This window comes from Bactrocera oleae, chromosome 3 (genome assembly GCF_042242935.1).
Source record: "Bactrocera oleae isolate idBacOlea1 chromosome 3, idBacOlea1, whole genome shotgun sequence".
In the NCBI taxonomy this organism is placed as follows: domain Eukaryota; kingdom Metazoa; phylum Arthropoda; class Insecta; order Diptera; family Tephritidae; genus Bactrocera; species Bactrocera oleae.
This window is the reverse complement of record NC_091537.1, coordinates 34,228,112-34,250,255: the sequence shown is the minus strand read 5'-3', so window position 1 is coordinate 34,250,255 and position 22,144 is coordinate 34,228,112. Positions and strand designations below refer to the sequence as shown.

General features: G+C 35.0%; 1 protein-coding gene and 1 long non-coding RNA gene across 17 annotated transcripts in view; both read left to right on the top strand.

Moving 5' to 3' along the window:
• yuri (yuri gagarin) overlaps positions 1-22,144 on the top strand; it is a 282,272-nt gene that overhangs the window by 27,017 nt on the left and 233,111 nt on the right. For 12 of the 16 annotated variants that reach the window (XM_070106444.1, XM_070106434.1, XM_070106431.1 and 9 more), the window contains exons 4-5: positions 21,533-21,571; positions 21,762-21,797. The exons of 2 other annotated variants lie outside the window; for them this stretch is intronic. In XM_070106444.1, the coding sequence (XP_069962545.1) occupies positions 21,533-21,571; positions 21,762-21,797 (75 nt within the window). The remainder of the gene's footprint in view (positions 1-21,532; positions 21,572-21,761; positions 21,798-22,144) is intronic. 2 more of the 16 variants (XM_070106437.1, XM_070106433.1) reach the window with 1 other exon arrangement.
• Positions 9,378-10,734, top strand: LOC138855991 (uncharacterized). Its single transcript, XR_011395130.1, has 2 exons — positions 9,378-10,190; positions 10,328-10,734. It is a non-coding gene; the product is annotated as an uncharacterized lncRNA (long non-coding RNA).

Here is a 22,144-nt window from a genome sequence, read left to right as displayed (position 1 = left end):
TATCAATTTTTTATTTAAGAAATTTATTCCAATTAAGAGATCACTCTCTATTTTCATAAAACCGTTCCTGAAACCCAAACAGATTGACGTTGTGGTAATATTGTATGATGGTCGAACCATTAATGGTCCTTACCCTCTTCTTAATTGCTAAAATATTTTTATTAGTATATATTAGCGCCCGTATATATGAACTGGTTGCCCCCGTATCTATTAATATTCTAAATATTTGCCCCGTTTTTTTATCCGATTTAATAATATAGGGCAAATCGAGATTTACTCTAAAAAATGATTTTCGTTTAAATTATTAATCCTTTGTACCTTCTGCTGAGGTTGAGAGCTGATTTGAGCACTATCATTTCCCCTTTTTGGTACGTTATTTGGTTGGTAATTCGTCTGATAATTACCCCTATTTACCCTTACCTGCGACTGGTTTGTTCGCCTTGGGCTAGGCCTATTTAATATTTGGAAAGACTGATCCACGTCCATCGGTTCTGGACGATTTTGTGTAACTTCATTTATCTGTGGTGTCCTTATTGGATACCTTAAATTATGTTGAAAATTGTGAGCCCTCTGATTTCCCTGTGAAGGACCCCTTGAATTTATCATGTGACTATTTCTTGTAAAATGCAAAGCAAATTGTGCTCGCATTTGATTTGAATATAATTCTTGCGCCTTAGTAAGAGCGTTTGGCAAATCTTTTGGTGCCAGCGTAAACAGAATTTGATCCAATGGGGGATTAAGTCCCGTTATAAAAGTACGTAGGGCTGTATCCCTATTTTAAATATTCAATTCCTTTGTTATGGCAGAATTCGTTTTTATTTACCTCGTTATAAAATTCTATTAAGGTCCTGGAACCTTGTCTTAGTATACTCATCTCCTGCTCTATTATATGACAGGGTCTCTTATCGGCATATGCGAAGTCCAATCGACTCAAAATAGCGTCGAAGTTAAGGACAGTGCCGTGGTTTGTCAAGATGTCATTGGCATCCTGCGTTAGTTTATTACGCAGTATTGTTAAAGCGACATAGAGTTATTGGCGGCTTCACGCCAGCTAACGTAATTATTTATTTTTCCCTTAAATTCGGGAAGAGATTTTATGACATCTAAACTTTCATCACAATGAATGGTCGAGTCGATACTCTCAACCGAATATTCAGTTACATTATTATTAGAGCTTAAATTCCTAAGCTGGAGCCTAACTTGCTCCAATTCTGTTCGCAATGAAGCAGTACTAGCTGCTATTAACCTAGACACCACATCCATATTCATCGAATTATTACCGTTATTTGCCAAGGCCATTACGAAAAACTTTTTTGTTACTTCTTCCAGTTTTTTTTTATTTAAAAACAAATTATTTTATTTATTTATTTATTATTATTTTTTCCTTGGGCACTTGGAATGATTGTGATTGTCCCTACACTTATCACACCAATATAGTCTTTGGTATCCTAACTTAGAGGGACTATTTCCCAGTAGTATTTTAAATACATGAACTTATACTTAACTATATTTATTCCTGGTTGCTGCCTGGTCACTACCACCGTTAATAATTATTTGTTATATCTCCTTGTTGATGCCTGGTCACTATCACCGTTAATAATTATTTGTTATATCTCCTTGTTGATGCCTGGTCACTATCACGGTTAATAATTATTTGTTATATCTCCTTCACTTTCAAAAGTTTTTTTATTTTTTTTCTCGTATTCTATTCCCATTAGTATTTTAAATACATGAACTTATACTTAACTATATTTATTCCTGGTTGCTGCCTGGTCACTACCACCGTTAATAATTATTTGTTATATCTCCTTGTTGATGCCTGGTCACTATCACCGTTAATAATTATTTGTTATATCTCCTTGTTGATGCCTGGTCACTATCACCGTTAATAATTATTTGTTATATCTCCTTGTTGATGCCTGGTCACTATCACGGTTAATAATTATTTGTTATATCTCCTTGTTGATGCCTGGTCACTACCACCGTTAATAATTATTTGTTATATCTCCTTCACTTTCAAAAGTTTTTTTATTTTTTTTCTCGTATTATTTTATTCACGATACTTATTTCTTGTAATTAAGCAACTGGAGATTTTTGTCTCCTTTATTTGTTACTCAGTTTTTTCGGTTTTTGTTTTACTTTTCTCGTATTTATTACGATACTTGTTTCTTTATTTTGGACAACTGGATATTTTTGTCTCCTTTTTTAGTTGCCAAAAAACTTTTTTATTTGAGTTCAAGAGATTTTTTTACATCTCCTAGAAGGATCGCCACTTATTTTTTAGCCCAGCCGCGAAATGTTTTTAAAAAAACAAATTAAGCTGTTGCTTCAACTTTATTCTGTCATCTTTCCAGAACGCCTTCTTACAGAAAAGAGTCTGACTTATTTTACACTTAAGCCTATTTATACTATTCATTATTGTTTATTTAATATGAATTTCATCATTTGATGAAATTCTTTAACCTTGAGTCTATTGGATTGCGATTTTGTTATTATTGAGAATTTAATACCGAAATCTGTTTACAAATAGTGATTGGCGATATTTTGCTATTGCTTAGAGTTACTTTTCAATTAAACTATTATGTTTACTTTACAGTTAAGTGCTATGTGTGAGCAGTGGCGTTAACTTACACATATATTGTATATCTATCACTAAATAAATAAGTATAAATTGATGGCCTATATGTATATGCTTACATTCGTGTATTCCAAACACGCTTCACTCTCCTCTAAAACAAAAGCTGAAGTATTTACTTCCCAAAATTTTCCGGCAATACCCCTTATGCTTAATAAAGCTATAAGCAGGATTGCTACAAAACAAGAAGTAAACATCAAACATACATAAAAGCATGTTTACTTCCTATACCTACATATATTCTTATTATACATATATACGTATATACCAAAACTTGACTACACGTGCATAAGAAACATAAAACCATTGCTACATTAATTGCTTTATTACAAACTTACAAACATATATAAGTACATACGTGCAGACGGGATATACCTGCATATTACTAATTTCGTTTTCGCGCTCTCTTTCTATTGCAAAAATATAGAAGAGCAATTTATATTGTATATACTTACGGCATCTTTGGCAAACAACAACAAGCAGGATTGCGTACAATAAAAAACTAAAAGCACATTGATCTCTTCAACGAGCTCCCAATTGCATTACAAAATAAACATACATACGCACAAACAATCCGTGCATACTTATGTACAAAGTGTATTGATCTCTTCAACGAGCTCTCAATTTCACGAGCACATAAATATATATGTACATACAAGTCCGTGTATTAGGATGTACCTAAATACATCAACATAAGGACATAATAAGTATTGTTAAATTAAAAGTGCTATTCTTAATAACTAAATAAGGAAAATTAAAATTACACTCACAACAAAATATTCAAAATAAAATACAAACTAAAAAATTTATTTTACACGTAAATATTTATCTAATCCGAACAAAAAGACTATTATAAACGTAAAAGAGTATTCTGTATTAATTATCATTTGTCGCTCCCTGTTATACAGTTTACACTGAGCAAAATTTTTATCAACTTTGACACATATAGTAATAGATAACATAACAAAAATGGTTAATGACGACAAAAATCAAATTACACCTGCAGAAGCTACAAGTGCAGGACAGGTTGCCACAAAACAAATAAAAGGCAAAAATATTTGTGCAACAAAATTCATATCTGAGAGTGACAGATTAACACGATACTGCACTCGATTTTTATCTTCACCAATTCAAGACAACTCTAAATCGTTGTTAGAAATAAAAAAGCAAAATCTTAACAATTATTGGACTCGTCTCCAAGCGGCTCATGACGCCATAGTAGAAACTGAGTCATCAGATTTACCACAAAATTTTTAAACCTCGGCTTTCGCCAATTATGAAAACTACTTAGAGCAGTACGAAGCTTCAAAAGCTATGACCTCCGATCAGTTAAAGCTAATAAAAGCTACTGCATCTAGAGCTGCCACAAGTACAAAATCAAGAGGCAAGTTCAGGCATCCACCTCAAGGTGCCCGCATGTCACACAGAAACATTTCATGGATGTTATGAAGAATGGCCGTCCTTTCAGGACATGTTTACAGCCGTTTAAATTTGGCTTGGGAAGCTCTAAAATCCAGATATGAAAATGAAAGAATATTGGTCGATAAACAAGTAACGACACTTATAAACTTGCCTAAAATTCAAAAAGAAACAAGTGAAGAATTTATTATACTACAATCCACCGTTTCTAATTGTTTGTCGGTTTTATCGACACAGACAGTTGGGACCCCCTCCTGGTAAACGCTCTCATCACGAAAGAAATGCCCCACGTGGCAACAAATGAAAGACTTTCTTACTACCCAGTACGAAATCGTTGAAAGGGTAGATAAAAAGCTAATTAAAACAAAAATTACACAACACGTCTTAAAAGGAAGCTTCAATAGACCCCAAGCTAGTAGCAAAAACAAATTAAACAGAAGCTTTAACAAAACGCAATCGTTCACATCCGAACAAAATAAACATACGTCATGCGAACTATGCACAAGAGGACATAAATTACAATCTTGCGAGAAGTTTAAAAACTTAAAAGTTAACGAACGAAACAATTTTGATCAAAAAGACTTTGTACAAATTGCTTGTCACATGCGCATACATATAAAAATTGCAAAAGCAAATTCAATTGCTTATATTGTCACAAAAGACACCACACAATGCTTCATTACAGCAAACTTCCCATATCACCCCAAAGAAGCGCATATATAATATTAGTACAAAAAAAACCACGGGTTTAGTTTCAACTGCGAATCCCGAAAACCACAATACCAAAAACTGCCAATTGACACCATGCTGCTCAAAGTCATTAAAAACCCAAACGATACACAGCAAAATACAAAATAGGGTATTACTACTCACAGCATTCATCTCCATCGAACACCGAGGAGAACTGTTTAAGCTTAGGGCCTTAATAGACCAAGGATCACAACGATCATTTATAACGTCTAGGGCACAAAATAGGATACAACTGCCAACAAAACTAGCCAATTTTAAAATCACGGGAATGGGCGGAAGAGTAGTCCAAAACTCAAATAAAATCTGCCCCATTACCCTAATTTCCTCCCAAGCGGATAAGCACATACAAGCAGAAGCTAAAGTCTTACCGCAACTTACAAATATGCTTCCAAACTATCATATAAATAGCAAGCATTGGCAAAAGGTTTCACACCTAAAGCTAGTAGATCGCAACTGCAACACCCCCGTTCAAATAGACATTATATTAGGAAGTGATCTCATACCTCAGATAATACTCGAGGGTGTTGAGAAAATTTCAAACACACTTCTGGCAGAAAATACTATTTTCGGTTGGATCCTTACGGAACCAGTTACCACAATAACAACTAAAGTTAAGGAAATCTCAAACGAATACCTCAATTCACAATTAAGGAACTTTTGGGTTGAAAAACACCCCCTCATAACAACCCCAGAAGATCAGTATTGTGAAGACTTCTACAAAGCCACAACTACTCGATGAGATAATTTAATACCTGTTCCAAAAGGTAATTTTTTGTACACTAATTTCCTTAAAATAAAAAGGACAGTACAAAAAAACACAGAGGATCCAATGAATCTGTATAGTTTTAATATCCTACTGATTCAATATCTGCATTATCCCCAATAACAAAGAGGCAAATTTTATCCTCTGTGGAAAAACTTCGACCCCGCAAGATGGCTTTCGGCAATAATGATAAAAGTGCTGATTAAAGAATTATGGCTAGACGGAACCAACTGGGACGAACAAGCGAAACATATTCGCTTAGAAAACTGATCCCAATTTACACACAATTTTACTGCAATTTCACAGATAGAAATACCACGTTGGGCGAACTATTCCCAAATTACCAACGCAAACCAGATTGCTTCGGCGACGCGATTGACCGTTCCCCCGCGCACTTAGAATAGTTACCCACATTTTCAAATACAATTCAACAATAAAGTTTAGGGATTACCATACTCCCAATGCGATACGGTGCCTCATCTTACAAAAGGCAAAGATCGCTCTTATCGTATGTATTTGAGCGCTCATCATTTGGATGGTTTATGAGAAATACTTGTAAAAGCTGCAAATCCACTTAAAAAAGTAGCTGTAAATCACAAATCTTACTCTCGCAAGATCCCTCTTCAAAGATTTCAAAGGAGCACCCATTCTGGCCATATCTGAGCCAAACGTGGAGTCGCTATCCTATAAGCTGATAATAAAGTAATAGTAAATAACCGCCAATAAAATGAATAAACCAAAATATATCATCTAATGATACGTCGTCACAACCACCAATCGAATAAATGAAAACCAACGTTGCTTGTCTAACACACTAACTTCGAAATCAAAACAAATAATAACCATTATCAAAATTGCTTCATACACGTACAGGTTAATATGAATATACCACTACTGCATTATCATGCATGCCGCGCTCTCTGCCACTTCAACAGTAGTACGCCGAGATGCCTGGAACGTTTATTATTATATCCTAGTGAAAAACATAATAAAAAGAAAGAATATATATAAAAATAAAATTAATATAAATAAAATATATAAAAAACCAAATAAGTGAAATATAATATATAACGAAAAATGGCCAACCAAGTCCCGGCAACAGAGCTTATAAAGGAAGCCGAAAGGATTAAACCCTACTATGGCATAAACAAGTAATACGATCTCTCATCCTTCTTGAGAAATTATTCTTCCTCTGTTCGATGACAACCCGGCGCTTAAGCAGTTCATATTCGAGAGACACATCTGGACCAAAATTCAGGGAGAAGCGCTTCAAGTCATCAGGACACTGGGTCCATCTGCAACATGGTACGAAATTAAAGCGGAATTAATAAAAAGCTTCGGAGTCAAGGAGACGTATCATGGCCTTTACGATCAAGCAATTCGCACCAAATATACCAACGTACTCTGGACACTAATGCTTTTCACACTAATAACACCACCACAGACAATTAAGGCTACACTCATCGTGGAAAAAATCAAAAGCAACGAAGGCTACACAGAAATCTTTTTAGAAAACATAAATTTAATTCATAACAAGTAAGGAAGGGCTAAGTTCGGATGTAACCGAACATTTTATACTCTCGCAAAGTCAAATGGTATAGTCGTTTGAGATTTCTTTGTGGATTGACTGATATTTTCGGTAGAAGGTCAACTATAGGCACTGGGGTCCACATATTTAGTACTTAGGGTTTGAACAGTTTTGGTTCGATTTAGACAATTTTTGGCCGCAAGGTGGCATACTTTAATTGCATTATTCGCACAAAGTTATACGCCGATATAATCATTGTTGCTTGATTTGCATAGTGGAAAGTGAAAGAATCAAGTGGTATTTAAAATGGTGTCATATGGAAAATAGGCGTGGTTGTAATCCGATTTCGCCCATTTTCGCACTATGACATAGAAACATGAAAAGAACGTTATGCACCGAATTTGGTTAAAATCGGTTAAGCAGATCTCAAGATATGGGTTTTCACCTAAAAGTGGGCTGTGCCATGCCCACTGTCTAATTTTGAACGCGGTTCCTATAAAGTCATCTTATACCATCCCAGAGATAAAATTTAATGTCTCTGGCGTGTTTAGTGCTTGATTTATCGCGCTTTTAGTAGTTTTTAACAGTAACGTTATATGGGGAGTGGGCGGAGTTGCCACCCGATTTCAACTATTTTCACACCGTCAATAGAAGTGCTCAAAACATTTGCTTCCAGTGAATTTTGTTATTATAGCATTAGCGGTTTAGGAGATATGCACATTAAACCTATTAGAGGCGGGACCACGCCCACTTTTAAAAAAAAAATTTTAACTGCAGATGCCCCTCCCTAATGTGATCCTGTGTACCAAATAACAGTCTTGTATCTTATTGCGGAGCTTAGTTATGGCAAGTTATTTGTTTTTGATTAATGGCGTTTTGTGGGCGTGGCAGTGGTCCGATTACGCCCATCTGCAATACCAACCGTCTCACGGTACCATGAAACATGTCTACCAATGTTCATAAAGATATCTCAATTTTTACTCAAGTTAGAGCTTGCACGGACGGACGGACCGACAGACGGACGGACGGACAGACGGACGGACAGACGGACGGACAGACAGTCACCCGGATTTCAACTCGTCTCTTCATCCTGATCATTTATATATATATAACCCTATATCTAACTCGATTAGTTTTAGGTGATACAAACAACCGTTAGGTGAACAAAACTATTATACTCTGTAGCAACAGGTTGCGAGAGTATAATTACAACACAATATTTCACATCATAGACCTATCCGAAATAAAAAATATTATAAACACTTTAGAATCAAACATTGAAATTTTAACACATAACGAAAACTACGACTACCTCCCAATAAACTGAACGAATTTTTACAAAATGCAAACACTCGTAACACATAAAAACAAAAGAGGACTTGTCAATATAGTAGGAACAGGAATGAAAATGGGTATATGGCACAATGGATGACCAGGACAGAACGGAAATAGAGGAACATCTTAAAGTAATAGACGAGAACAATCATAGAGCCATTTCTAACTTAAATAGAAATAAATAACTTTTTCAATAAAACATTTACAGACATTAAAAAGACAATAAAAGACGATAGAAAAAAAATTGAAGGTAGTATAAACGGACTAGACGTAGAAAATAGACTAGAAAATAGAAACAACTCATTTATTTCGATTTATTGTAAAAAGTAAGAATCTTAAAAGACAAAATTGATCAATTGCAAAATAATATTGCCGCTTCTAGGCTCAATATAATGAATGAAAATATTTTAACAAAAGATCATAAAATACGATATAGACATGTTTAAATTACAAAATATAAAGTTATACTCAGCACAGTATAAAAATAGTAAAATAATTTTTGTTATACAAATGCCTAATGAAATTATAAATGTTAGAAAATCGATGTTCTCACCACTTCCTAATAATATATCACAAGAGTTAATGTTCAGTACAGAAGAAGTTGTAAAAATAAATAATACATATTATTCATTTCAAAAAAATATAAATGTAAAGAATCAAACCTGTGTATCCTAAGAAACAATTGTGAAAGTATAAGAAAAAATAAAACAGAGTTAATTGCAATAAAAGACGGATTATTTTTATTAAAAAATTATGGAAAAACATTCATTAATAGTACATGTGATCAAAGAACTCTGCATATATCAGGCCACAATTTAGTAATATTTAACAATTGCAATGTAAAAATTAATGAAAATATTTTTGAAAATACGAGAATTCAATTGGAAGAACATTTTATAATTTCAAAATTAATAACGTTAAAACCAAACTGACATTCGAAGAATTAATGGTGTAACAAATTGAAAATATAAATAAAATAAAAGAATTGGAATATCACAGATATACACATAAGCCAATAATTTGGACAACATTCGCCACTACTATCATTATCGTTGCATTAATTTTTGCCGTAATAATTTACTTCTACATTTTTAAAAATCGTAAAGTTTCAGACATTAATATACTTATGGAAACTCAGGGGAGTCTCCAATCAAGAGGGGGAGGGGTGACGTCACCGCAACGTTCCAAAACCAAAATAAGCAATGATGACAAACTACAAGTTTGTTGGAGCCAATGACTCAATTGCACCAATAATTCCAATTTCGTCAGAATGACTACAAATGCATTTTTAGCAACGTAAACACAAAGTGTCAACAACCCGTATTTCCTAATTGTATTCTCAACTTTCAAATTCATTCGCATTACCAAATCGCATATTTAGCTAAGTAAGCATTATTGTAGAATATAAGCGAATAAGTGTAATAACACAATGGGAGAATGTAAAATAAAGCATAACCATTAACAACAAACGAATAATTGTTTTTTTTTTTTTTGGTTCCCGCCGGTACATTCGACCTAATTCGCGTGTACATCACCAGCTAACAAAAGGGATGGTCGGCGCAGCTTTTTCACCTCATTCAATATGAACGCGATCCCGCGCTTTTCTTTTTTTCGCATCGCTCCGCCCGCCCCGACCGATTTAGCGATCCGATAACTATTAATAAACTTATATTTAAAGAATTTTATTGTGCAAAATTTAATAATAAAATTCGGATACTAAACAAAATAGCGCATTTTAATTGCTTATACCTATAAAAGTGGTAAGTGCTGCTAAAGTGGGAAACTATTAAATACAAATTTATTCACTCACTTAGACAAAATATGTGTCAGCTGATTAAAATTATTAACATCTTAGTACCACAGGTAAATTATGCAACTTTTCTTGTCATTCAATTAGGCAGAAGGCTCACATGGAGAAACATATATCCAGCAAAATAACTTGCATGAAAATAAGAGCAGCAAATTTAAACTAGCTTTTAAATAAAAATTCTAAACTTAGTCTTGACAATAAAGTTCTGCTATACAACGCGGTGATTAAGCCGATTTGGATGTATGGTATTCAACTGTGGGGTACGACCTGTGCAACTAAAAAAGATCTTGGTATTCCTATGGTAAAGAAGAAAGTAGAGGACAGCAGAAAGAAATACGAGCTTAAACACCGGAAACATCCATTAGCTTATGCTTTGTTACAATCTTGTAAACCCGTTTGAAAACAAGAGATTTACATAGATTTAAGATTTTATTACTTATTGTTTATTTTAAACAATAGCCGATTTAATAAATAAAGTAATCTTTAAAAAAATACTATATAAAATTTTCAAACTTCCGATTGACTTTATACCGTATATATCGGTTAATATGCAAGATTTCTTAGCAAAATTAACTGAACGTATAATATTAGATAAGCTATAGCTTATTGCTGAAAATATGTGAAATTAACTCTAACAAACCTTATTTCATTATTCAAACATTATGACAAATATGTCAGTCAGTGTGTGAGTTATTTATTTATAGCATATGTCCTCGGATATACCTGAGCAATGTCAAAGGTTAATATAATAAGCACAGACCATTTTCTGCCTGAAACATACCCTGTATAGTGATTTTCGATTTCCCAGTGGACTTTAAACCGTTTAGGTTGATCAAAATGTGTGATATTTTAATCAACTTATGTGGACAAGTTTTCTTGAAAATTATTAGGCTTGGCGCTGAATTTGTAAGAAGTTGGTGTAGAGTTTGATCTAAACATCATATCCATAATAAAATGAATTTCGATCCTCCCTCTGGTTGACGTTTTTCACGACTCAACTCAATATATCAAATTTAGCCTCTTCGATTAAGCTTTTATCAGATATATTTTATTTGAAGATGATTTTATAATATAAATACTTGCTGAAGCGAAGTAAAATATAGCAATAAAACTAAGTGAGTTTATCACTAATAATATCTTCTTCTTATAAGTATCTGCAGAACTCCGAACCACAGCACGGAAATACGTTAAAAATTGTACAGTAATTAGTTTATTCCTGCAGAAGGTCCTAACGGTGGCCTTTTTTTTTGTCAAAATTACCGTCGATATATACCTACATTAAATAAAGTCGTGTTAGTTTATTTATAAAAAACGGCTAAACCGGTTTGGCTGAAAATTGGTGGGGGTAACTTAGAACCAGGGGACGGACATAGATACTTTTATATTTTTATGTTAAAAATCAAAACAGTTCATACATAAAACAAGTAAGGAAGGGATAAGTGCGGTTGTAACCGAGCATTTTATACTCTCGCAAAATCACATGGTATACTCGTTTAAGATTTCTTTGTGGATTGACCGATATTTTCGGTAAAAGGTTAACTATGGGCACTGGGGTCCACATATTCAGTACCTAGGGATTTGTTTTGGTTTTGGTTTGATTTAGACAATTTTTGGTCAGAAGGTGGCATACTTTAAAAGTATTATTCATGCAAAGTTTTACGCCGATATAGTCATTGTTGCTTGATTTGCATAGTGAAAAGTGAAAAAATCAGATGAAATTTAAAATGGTGTTATATGGAAAATAGGCCTGGTGATAATCCGATTTCGCCCATTTTCGCACTATAACATAGAAATATGAAAAGAATGTTATGTACCGAATTTGGTTGAAATCGATTAAGCAGATCCCAAGATATGGGTTTTCACCTAAAATAGGGCGGTGCCATTCCCACTATCTAATTTTGAACGTGGTTCCTATAAAGTCATCTCATACCATCCCAGAGATAAAATTTAATGTTTCTGGCTTGTTTATTGCTTGATTTATCGCGCTTTTAGTAGTTTTTAACAGTACCGTTATATGGGGCGTGGGCGGGGTTGTCACCCGATTTCAGCCATTTTCACACCGTCAATAGAGTGCTAAAAATTTGTTCCCAGTGAATTTTGTTGTTATAGCTTCAGTGGTATAGGAGATATGCACATTAAACTTATTAAGGGGCGGGACGACGCCCACTTTTAAATAAAATTTGAACCTGCAGATGCCCCTCCCTAATGTGATCCTGTATACCAAATTAGAGTCTTGTATCTTGTTGTGGAGGTTAGTTACGGAAATTTATTTGTTTTTGATTAATGGCGTTTTGTGGGCGTGGCAGTGGTCCGATTACGCCCATCTACAATACCAAGAAACATGTCTACCAAGTTTTATAAAGATATCTCAATTTTTACTCAAGTTACAGCTTGCACGGACGGACAGACGGACGGACGGACAGACAGTCACCCGGATTTCAACTCGTCTCTTCATCCTGATCATTTATGTATACATAGCCCTATATCTAACTCGATTAGTTTTAGGTGATACAAACAACCGTTAGGTAAACAAAACTGTTATACTATGTAGCAACATGTTGAGAGTATAAAAAAAGACGAAGCAGGGCTCGCCGGGTACAGCTAGTAACTTAATAAAATACAAAATTTAATTATAATCCTCGATTTCGTAGATTATGAAGCCTAAATTCTTTCGCAATATTTGTTAATATAAAATTTTGCCACACCTGAAGGTATTGCCCCTGCTTTGAACCTTGCAAGTTGCAAAAGTATAAAATGTTCTATTATAGCCGAACTTAGCTCTTCCTTACTTGTTTCAATTATAATATTTTTGTATAATACTATCCCACTAGATAGATATTGCCTTGTACACACGTCGTGCAAATGTCATTTTTGTTTTACTCCACAAAAACAAATTCGATGGTTTTCCAACCCCACGTACCAAACAAGTATAATGTCTAATGCATCATTTTGAAGTTGAACGTTTATATTAAGAGGCATAATCTGCTGACACTTGACGACGTGGAATTACAGGTAATGTTTGTTTGAAATCACTAGACTGCAGCAATAGGGCATCACCGAAAAGCCAAGTTTTATATTTTCTATCTTTCAGGGACCTGTCGAGAGCTTCAAGCGAATAGTCCGCAAGTATTTTACATTTGTCCCAGATAATAATTTTGAATTTTTTTAAAACTTCAGTTACTGAACGAATTCTTCTTTATGTTGAAAAAGAATAAAACTTGTTGTGTTAAATTCATAACAAATATTTTCTATAGTTTTCAATTAAAATCCCTTGGATTCTTAGACAGTAACGTTTATTAAAAGTTTATTATAATAGTATTTATTTTATACCATAGCCACAGAAAGTACCCGGGCCTACTAGTACACTTATAATATGTGAAAATAGGTGTGGTTATAGTCCTATTTTACGCATAATTATTCTGTACCATAAGAATGTCAGGATAATTTTATGCACCAAAAATTTATTGAAATTTGTTGAGTAGTTTTTGAAATATATGTCTGCACCTAGAGGTGGGCGGCGCTATGCCCGTTGTTCAATTTTGACACTGGCTTCCAAGCTGTGAAGTTTAGTACTTCTCTCTTATTATTTAGTGAGTAATCGCCCTTTAAATAGTTCTCAACTCAACTGTTATACGTGGAGTAGGTATGACTATCATCCGATTCAATTTTCACACAGTATGAAAAAAAGCTAGAAGAACATACTCTTAATAAGTTTGGAAGCTTTTGTTGATTTGCCCTTATTAGTGGGTGTGACCATACCCACTTTTAAATAGAATTAAACTGGAGACACCACTTCATACTTTGATCCCTTGTATTAAACCGGGTCAGTATCTTAATTTGTTGCGTTAGGCGAATAAGACTAGTATACTCTATTGCAATATTATATGGGAATAGAAAAATAATTAAATAAACAATTCAAAATCGACGGAACTGCAAATTTAAACCATTCTCGGATTCACCTGAATAAACACAGAAAATTTCAATTAAATCGGTTTAGTCGTTTTCAGCCATTTTTACACTGTTGATAGAGATGCTTGATTTATCGCGCTTTCAGTAGTTCTTAACAGTACCGTTATATGGGGAGTCACCAATTTTAACATAGTCGATAGAGGTGCTGAAAACATTTGTTCTCAATGAATTTTGTTATTATAGCTTCAGTGGTATAGGAGATATGCACATTAAACTTATTAGGGGCGGGACCACGCCCACTTAAAAAAAAATTTAACTGCAAATGCCCCTCCCTAATGTGATCCTGTATACCAAATAACATATGGAGCTTAGTTATGTCAATTTATTCGTTTTTGATTTATGGCGTTTTTTGGGCGTGGCAGTGGTCCCATCTGCAATGCCAACCGTCTTACGGTACCAATGCGCCAAGTCGTCCCACACTCGAATCGACTCTCCACGGTCTTCGTGTACACTTTCAGCTACGGCCGCTAATTTTCTTCACTGCGCGCTGGGCGTTGTCTATGCGGTCAAATATTATCCATAATCCGTGTTTCGAATAGTATGCTCAGTAGGCCGATTATGTTGACCATAAGTTGATCGAAGCGCGCGATACACAGATACTTTACAGAACGTGAATTTTCGTAACAAAGTTAAACGATTTGTAAGCGTTATTGATTCGTAAGTCTTTCCATGATAAAATGCCAAACAATACTGAACGAAAATAACATGACCTGTCAAAAAAGGCTATATAGGTACCTCTACTTGGATTACCCGTTATATGTACATTAATCCTATTGTTTATTTCTACTGTAAACTTTTGCTTTGTGATTTATTTATCTGTAGCACTTAAATTTTTTCCATAAAGACATTTTGTAGGAGTGGTTTTATTTTGAGCTTACCTAACTTCAATACGAATTTCAGAATCACTTGGATGCTCGGTAGGAAGGACTAACAGACAGCGAAACTTTGCACTTCGCTCTGTCATACTACTGTGTGGAAATAAAAGATTTCGCGTGGGATCCACAATCACAGTGTTAAATTTAACCGCAATAATGATATGGTTGCTTAAGTTAACTCAACCCTTAAACTTTATAACATCTAACCTAGTAGTGCGTTTGATTTTGAAATAAATAGGTCGTACATTTAACAAAATATCTTAATAAATATCTCCAAGATGGATATCGGTTAGCAAACATGTGAACGACTTGTTGTTGTTCCCTTCTGTTTACGTTCAATTATTTGTTACTTTTGTTCAGTGTTCTTCTCACTCAATCTAATTGGAATTATGATATGCTGTCTCGTTCTAAATTACCTCTAATATGTGTACCTTGCTTGTTTTATTTTGAATAAAAGAATTGCATTATCGAATCTGCTTACAGTCTGTTAGAGTTTATATTATGTTCCCACAAAAATTTGAAGTGATTAGATTACATTTAATCTATTCACTAATCTAGAATGTTCTCACTGCCGTTAAAAATTTATAAAACAGCTGTTGTATTTTTTCTCGCCACAACTCTATTAGATCGGCTTCGGCAGCCTCACGCCACATTGCTCTCCTTTTTATACTCTCGCAACCTGTTGCTACAGAGTATAATAGTTTTTTTAACCTAACAGTTGTTTGTATCACCTAAAACTATAGCGTTATGTATGTATAAATGATCAGAATGAAGAGACGAAATGAAATCAGGGTGACTGTTTGTCCGTCCGTCTGTGCAAGCTGTAACTTGAGTAAAAATTGAGATATCTTTATGAAACTTGGTACTCATATTTCTTGGTATTTCTGATGGGCGTAATCGAACCACTGTCACGCCCACAACACGCCATTAATCAAAAACAAATAAATAGTCATAACTAAGCTCCACAATAAGATACAAAACTGTTATTTGGTATACAGGATGATATTAGAGAGGGGCATCTGCAGTTTAATTTTTTTTGAAAGTGGGCGTAGTCCCGCCCTCTAATAGGTTTAATGTGCATATCTCCTAAACCGCTAAAGCTATAATAACAAAATTCATTGAGAACAAATGTTTTTAGCACCTCTATCGCCTATGTGAAAATGGGTGACTTCCATATAACGGTACTGTTAAGAACTACTAAAAGCGCGATAAATCAAGCACTAAACACGCCAGAGTCATTAAGTTTTAACTCAGGGATGGTATGAGATGACTTTACAGAGACCGCTGTTAAAATTAGACATTGGACGTGGCACCACCTACTCTTAGATTAAAACCCATATCTTGGGATCTGCTTAACCGATTTCAACCAAATTCAGTACATGATATTCTTTTTGTATTTCTATGTTATAGTGAGAAATGGGTGAAATCGGATTACAACCACGCCTATTTCACATATTACACAATTTTAAATTCCATCTGATTCTTTCACTTTCCACTATGCAAATCAAGCAAAAATGATTGTATCGTGGTAAAACTTTGCGTGAATTATGCGTTTTAAGTATGCCATCTTGTGACCAAAAATTCTCTATATTGTACTTAAACTGTTCAAATCCCTACGTACTGAATATGTGGACCCCAGTGCCTATAGTTGACATTTTACCGAAAATATCGGTCAATGTGTAAGATATATAATTTAAATTCACATAATAAAATAAGTAAATGAAACTCTCGATAATAGTATGTCTTTGTGTCAAAATGGGTTGAATCGGATCAATACTTCCTTTATTATAAAATGTTGCCAACACCTGAGGTAATTTCCTGGGCTTTGATCCTTGCAAGTTGCATGAGTATAAAATGTTCGGTTACACCCGAACTAAGGCCTTCCTAACTTGTTTTGATACTAATTACGCCATTTTAATTTATTACTTGGTATTGCTTTAATTTTTTCTTTTTATACTCTAGCAACATGTTGCCACAGAGTATAATAGTTTTGTTTTCCTAACGGTTGTTTGTATCACCTAAAACTAAACGAGATAGATATAGGGTTATTACCATACATATAAATGATCAGGATGATGAGACGAGTTGAAATCTGTCTGTCCGTCCGTCTGTCTGTGCAAGCTGTCACTTGAGTACAAATTAAGATATCGTAATAAAACTTCGTACACGTATTGCGTTCAATATCAAAAGAATAAAATCCTATTTATCTGAAAGGTAAAGTCTTTATTTATCTAATATTATCAGTGTACACTGAGAGACAAAAAAATTTAATTTCACTTACTTCATCTTTTAAAATGAACGCAGAAGTACCAAAAATTATTTGGGACGAAAAGAGTCCATGTACACCTGCAGAAGCTACACGGTCAAAGCAAGGTGCTACAAAGCAAAAGAGGGGTAAAGAAATTTCTTACACTAAATTCATTGCTGAGAGTGACAGTTTAATAAGAACTGCACTCGCTTTTTATCTTCGCCGATTCAAGACAATTCTGAATCGGTATTAGAAATCAAAAAAGACAATCTTGACAATTTTTGGAGACGTGTCCAGCATATTACCGGAAAATTTCAAATCTTCGGCTTACGCCAAATACGAAAACTGCTTAGACCAGTTTGAAGAAACTAATGCAGTGATTTCTGATCAACTAAAGCTAATTAAAGCAGTTTCACCTACTCCACAGCCAAGAGTAGAGCTGCCACAAATTAAATGCCAAGAGGCAAGTTCAGGCATCCACCTCAAGGTGCCCGCATGTGACACAAAAAATGTTCATGGTGGTTATGAACAATGGCCGTTCTTCCGGGAAATGTTTACATAAACCACACAAAATTATCAAATGCACAAAAATTGTATTACCCTCGATACAAAACAAAAGGTCAAGCAGGCGTAATAGTTGAACAGATCGCACAAAATGACGATAATTTCAATTTGGCTTGGGAAGCTATAAAAGCAAGATATGAATATGAAAGAATATTGGTCGATAAGCAAATAAGGATACTAATGAACTTGCCTAAAATTCAAAAGGAAACAAGTGAGAAATTTTTTAGACTTCAATCCACTGTTTCCAGCCGTTTGTCGGTTTTATCGACACAAAACATTCCCACTCTCTCATCAAGAAGAAAATGCCCCAAAGCAACAAATGAAATATTTTCTAACTCCCCAGTACGAAAGGGTAGACAAAAAAATAACTAAACTATTCAACACGACTTCAATAGAAGCTTCCATATTCCCCAAGCCAGTACACAAAAACAATTTAAATAGAAGCTTCTTTAAAAACCAAACGTTCACATTCGAACAGTACACACAAACGTCATCCAAACTATGCACAGGGAGGCATAAGCTCAAATCTTGCGAGAGATTCAAAAAATGGAATATTATCAACCAAAACAGTTTTGTGCGAAAGCAAATTCAATTGCGTTTACTGTCATAAACGACATCATTCAATGTTTCATCACAGCACATTTTCCAGGCAAAGGTCGCTTTAATCGCATCAACTCAAATGCGCTACTTCAGCCGCGATATAACACTATTAAGAGAATACAAACCCATTGACAAAAGGAGTTCATTCTTAATTCTTAACAAATTTATAGACACGAAAGGTCTGCTTCTTGCGAAAGGTCAGCCTGCTAATTCAAACCTCACGTATAACGAACGCCATCCTCTAATTATACCAGAGATGTCTCGACTTGCCACATTGCTCCATTTACTAATGCTTTACGCGGAACATAGTGTAATGTAACATATAGTCCGCCAAGAATTCTATATTCCCCGTCGTAAGCCCCAAATAAAAAATGATCATCATACATCACACATCATGTCTACCACCCACAGAATGGCGGCTTGGCCGCGTAAAAAAGCTACATTACGGTTCCGACGATCACATACGAGTAATTGATCTCCATTCTCAAAGCGGAACGCTCCCAAGATCGCAAATAATGAACAATCTGCCGATACTACCGCAACGCAAATGAAATAATCGTATAACAAGCCGATAAGCCCGGAAATAACACAAATGGTCGAAAATACTAACAAACCTAACCGCAATGGTCGATCCACATGACGACCCATTTATGCCGCATATCGTAGCACAATTCCATATATAAGTTTGCATGCAACAAATGTAACATATTGTCCTAATAACCTCTTCATTCAGATAAATATGAATGTGGACATGGCAACAGCACCAACGCCACTGTAAGGTCGCCCATCAACGTGCCGTGCCCTGGGCAACTCCAGCGCCACGAAATACAGCAGCTACCGCTCCTCGTAGTGGCACGCGACTACTACCACTCTCTTCTACACTTACAAGGGAATCTCAGTGCGGCCGATGCCCACTGTGTCGACGCAAACACCGGCTGTAACACAGCAGCATTTTCAGAGGCATGCAGCCCATGCATCGCCAGTAGGTTGCTTAGGCTCATGACCACTGGCTTAATTGTTTGGCTACGGTATACGCTACTCAGGAGTGTAAGTCCATTACCTTCTGCCAACTGTGCAACATGCCGCACCACACCATGCTTCACCACACCCCAAAACGGGCCGTCGGGCGACAACTTGCCCCAAGTAGCCGTACCGCGAGCAGATCCCAGCAGACCGCAGAGGCACCGAATACCAGCAGCGCCTCCTCCATCCAGACGCAGGCGAAAGGAGGCATTAAGGCGGCGTCGGCAGCCCAGGTCATCATATCACTGCTCCACTGGCCTCAACAGCAACTACAGCGACTGCTAGGCTAGTATTTGCTTAAGGGGGGCCGGGATGGCTAGATGAGTTCCGCTTCCCCCTTAACGCACGTCTCCCTCGTCCACTAATAAAAAATGTAGCGAAATTTCATTGTTCGACGAAATCATGAATGGATTACAATAAAATTTGGTATCATATTAACCTATTTTGAAGGTTAAAATCTTCCTCAGTTTTATTACTATATTTTACTTCCCGGCAGCGAAAATTATGCTTAAATCAACCTCAAATGAGGTATTTCTGATATAAACTCAATCGAAGAGACTAAATTGAAGACATTGAGTTGATGCGAAAATCGTTAACCAAAGGATCAAAATTCATTATATTAGGGATATGAGGTTTAGACCAAGATCAATTTCAATTATATTAAGGTAAAAACCACTAGTATAATTTTATAACTTTTACGAAAAGGCGAAAATTATTATATAGGGTATATTTAGAACAGGGAAATGGAAGGGTTTATTGCATTAATTTTTGACTAACTAGCCCACTTAGCCGATATATATTATGTGGTATAAAGTCAACTGGAAGTTCGAAAATCTTTATATTAGGTATATGGTATATTGTCCCGATTCAACTCATTGTTGACATAAGAGTATATTATTATCAAAACTTATTCGGTATGTGGGAGCTTGAACAGTTATGGTTCGATTTTGACAATATTTAAACTCGAAATGGCATACCTTAATGACACTTTTTGTGCAATATGGTATATGGTAAATAAGCGTAGTTGTAGTCCGATTGCACCCATTTTCACAATATGACATAGGATCGCCAGAATTATTTTATGTATTGAATTTGATTGAAAGTGGTCCAGTAGAACCTGAGTTATGTGATTTCCCCAAAACTTGAACGGGGCCATACCCATCGTCCAATTTTGACACCGGCTCATATAAGCCCTCTTGTACCATTTAGGCTGTAAAATTGAATGTCTCTGACGCATTTAGTTATTGATTTATTGCAAATTTAGTAGTTGTTAACAAAACCGTTATATTGGAAGTGGGCGTGGTTATAATATGATTTCATCCATTTTCACACTTTTCCTAGGGATGTTAAAAATGTTTGTCTTGAGCCTAGTTTGTGGGACCACGCCCACTTTTTAAAAATTTGTTAAACCGAAAGCACCCTTCTTTTATACAATTCGTTGTTAAATAACAGGATTGTGTAGCTTAGTTATGGCATTTTATAGGTTTTCGATTAATGGCGTTTTGTGGGCGTGGAAACGATTCCACCCATCTGCAATACCAACCCTCCTTGGGTGCCAAGGACATGTGTACCAATTTTCATAACAATATATCAATTTTTACTCAAGTTATCGCTTGCACGGACGGACTTGGAATTCAACTCGATTCGTAGTTCTGATCATTTATATATACACAACCCTATATCAAACCTTATATCTAGCCTATATCTTATATATTTCAAAACTATTACACCCTCCATAAAAATTCAAGACATAGCAAAGATAATAATATTTCATACGCCGTTAATTAAAACCGTTTGTATCTAATATTTTGGCTACACTTGAACATAGTCCTGTATTCATAGCTTCTGTATTTATTAAAGTGTGGTTATTTGTATAATGTACATAATTATGCTTATAATATTCCATATTATGTCATATTATTATTTGTGATATGATTTAATTATGTTTATAAATTTATTTTATTTTATTACATAAGGCTTATAAATTAACTGAAACTTTACTTTCATTTGCAGCTAGAATACGGCGAAAACGATCGAGACTCCCCCAAAAGGGTGCGTAGGCGCAGTATTTTTTAAACATCGTCACTTTTTCTTTTGTGCTAAATCATACAAATACGTTCTTTTTAAGTGTTATTTAAATTGTTATTTTTTAAACGTATTTTGTATAATCTTTAATTATTGTAAAATACATACATATGTCAATGCATCTGTAAATGTATCGTTTTTCTACAACTATTTGCAGTGTTGTCTTAAGGAGCCCGAGGTCGTTTTGCAAAATGTAAGTATGTTAATATTAATCGCACTTTAAAATTACAAACAAATTACAAATTATGCATCTTAGGTGATATTTGATCCGCCTGATGTTCGGGTTAGTGGCATATATGAACATATTTATTTACGAGTATATGTATATCTGGAGCTAATTTGAGATGTCTATTGGGAACAAATAGAGGCTTAATTGATTTATCTTCTTCTAAAGTAATATATCATAAAATTAGGTTCGTTCGGTTTTTATCTAAGAGATGGCGTTATTGTCCATAGTAATAACGCTAACGCATAAATTCGCTATATTTTACAAAAAGTGGTTTGCTAGGTTCCGTTCCGGTAATTTCGATGTCAAAGATG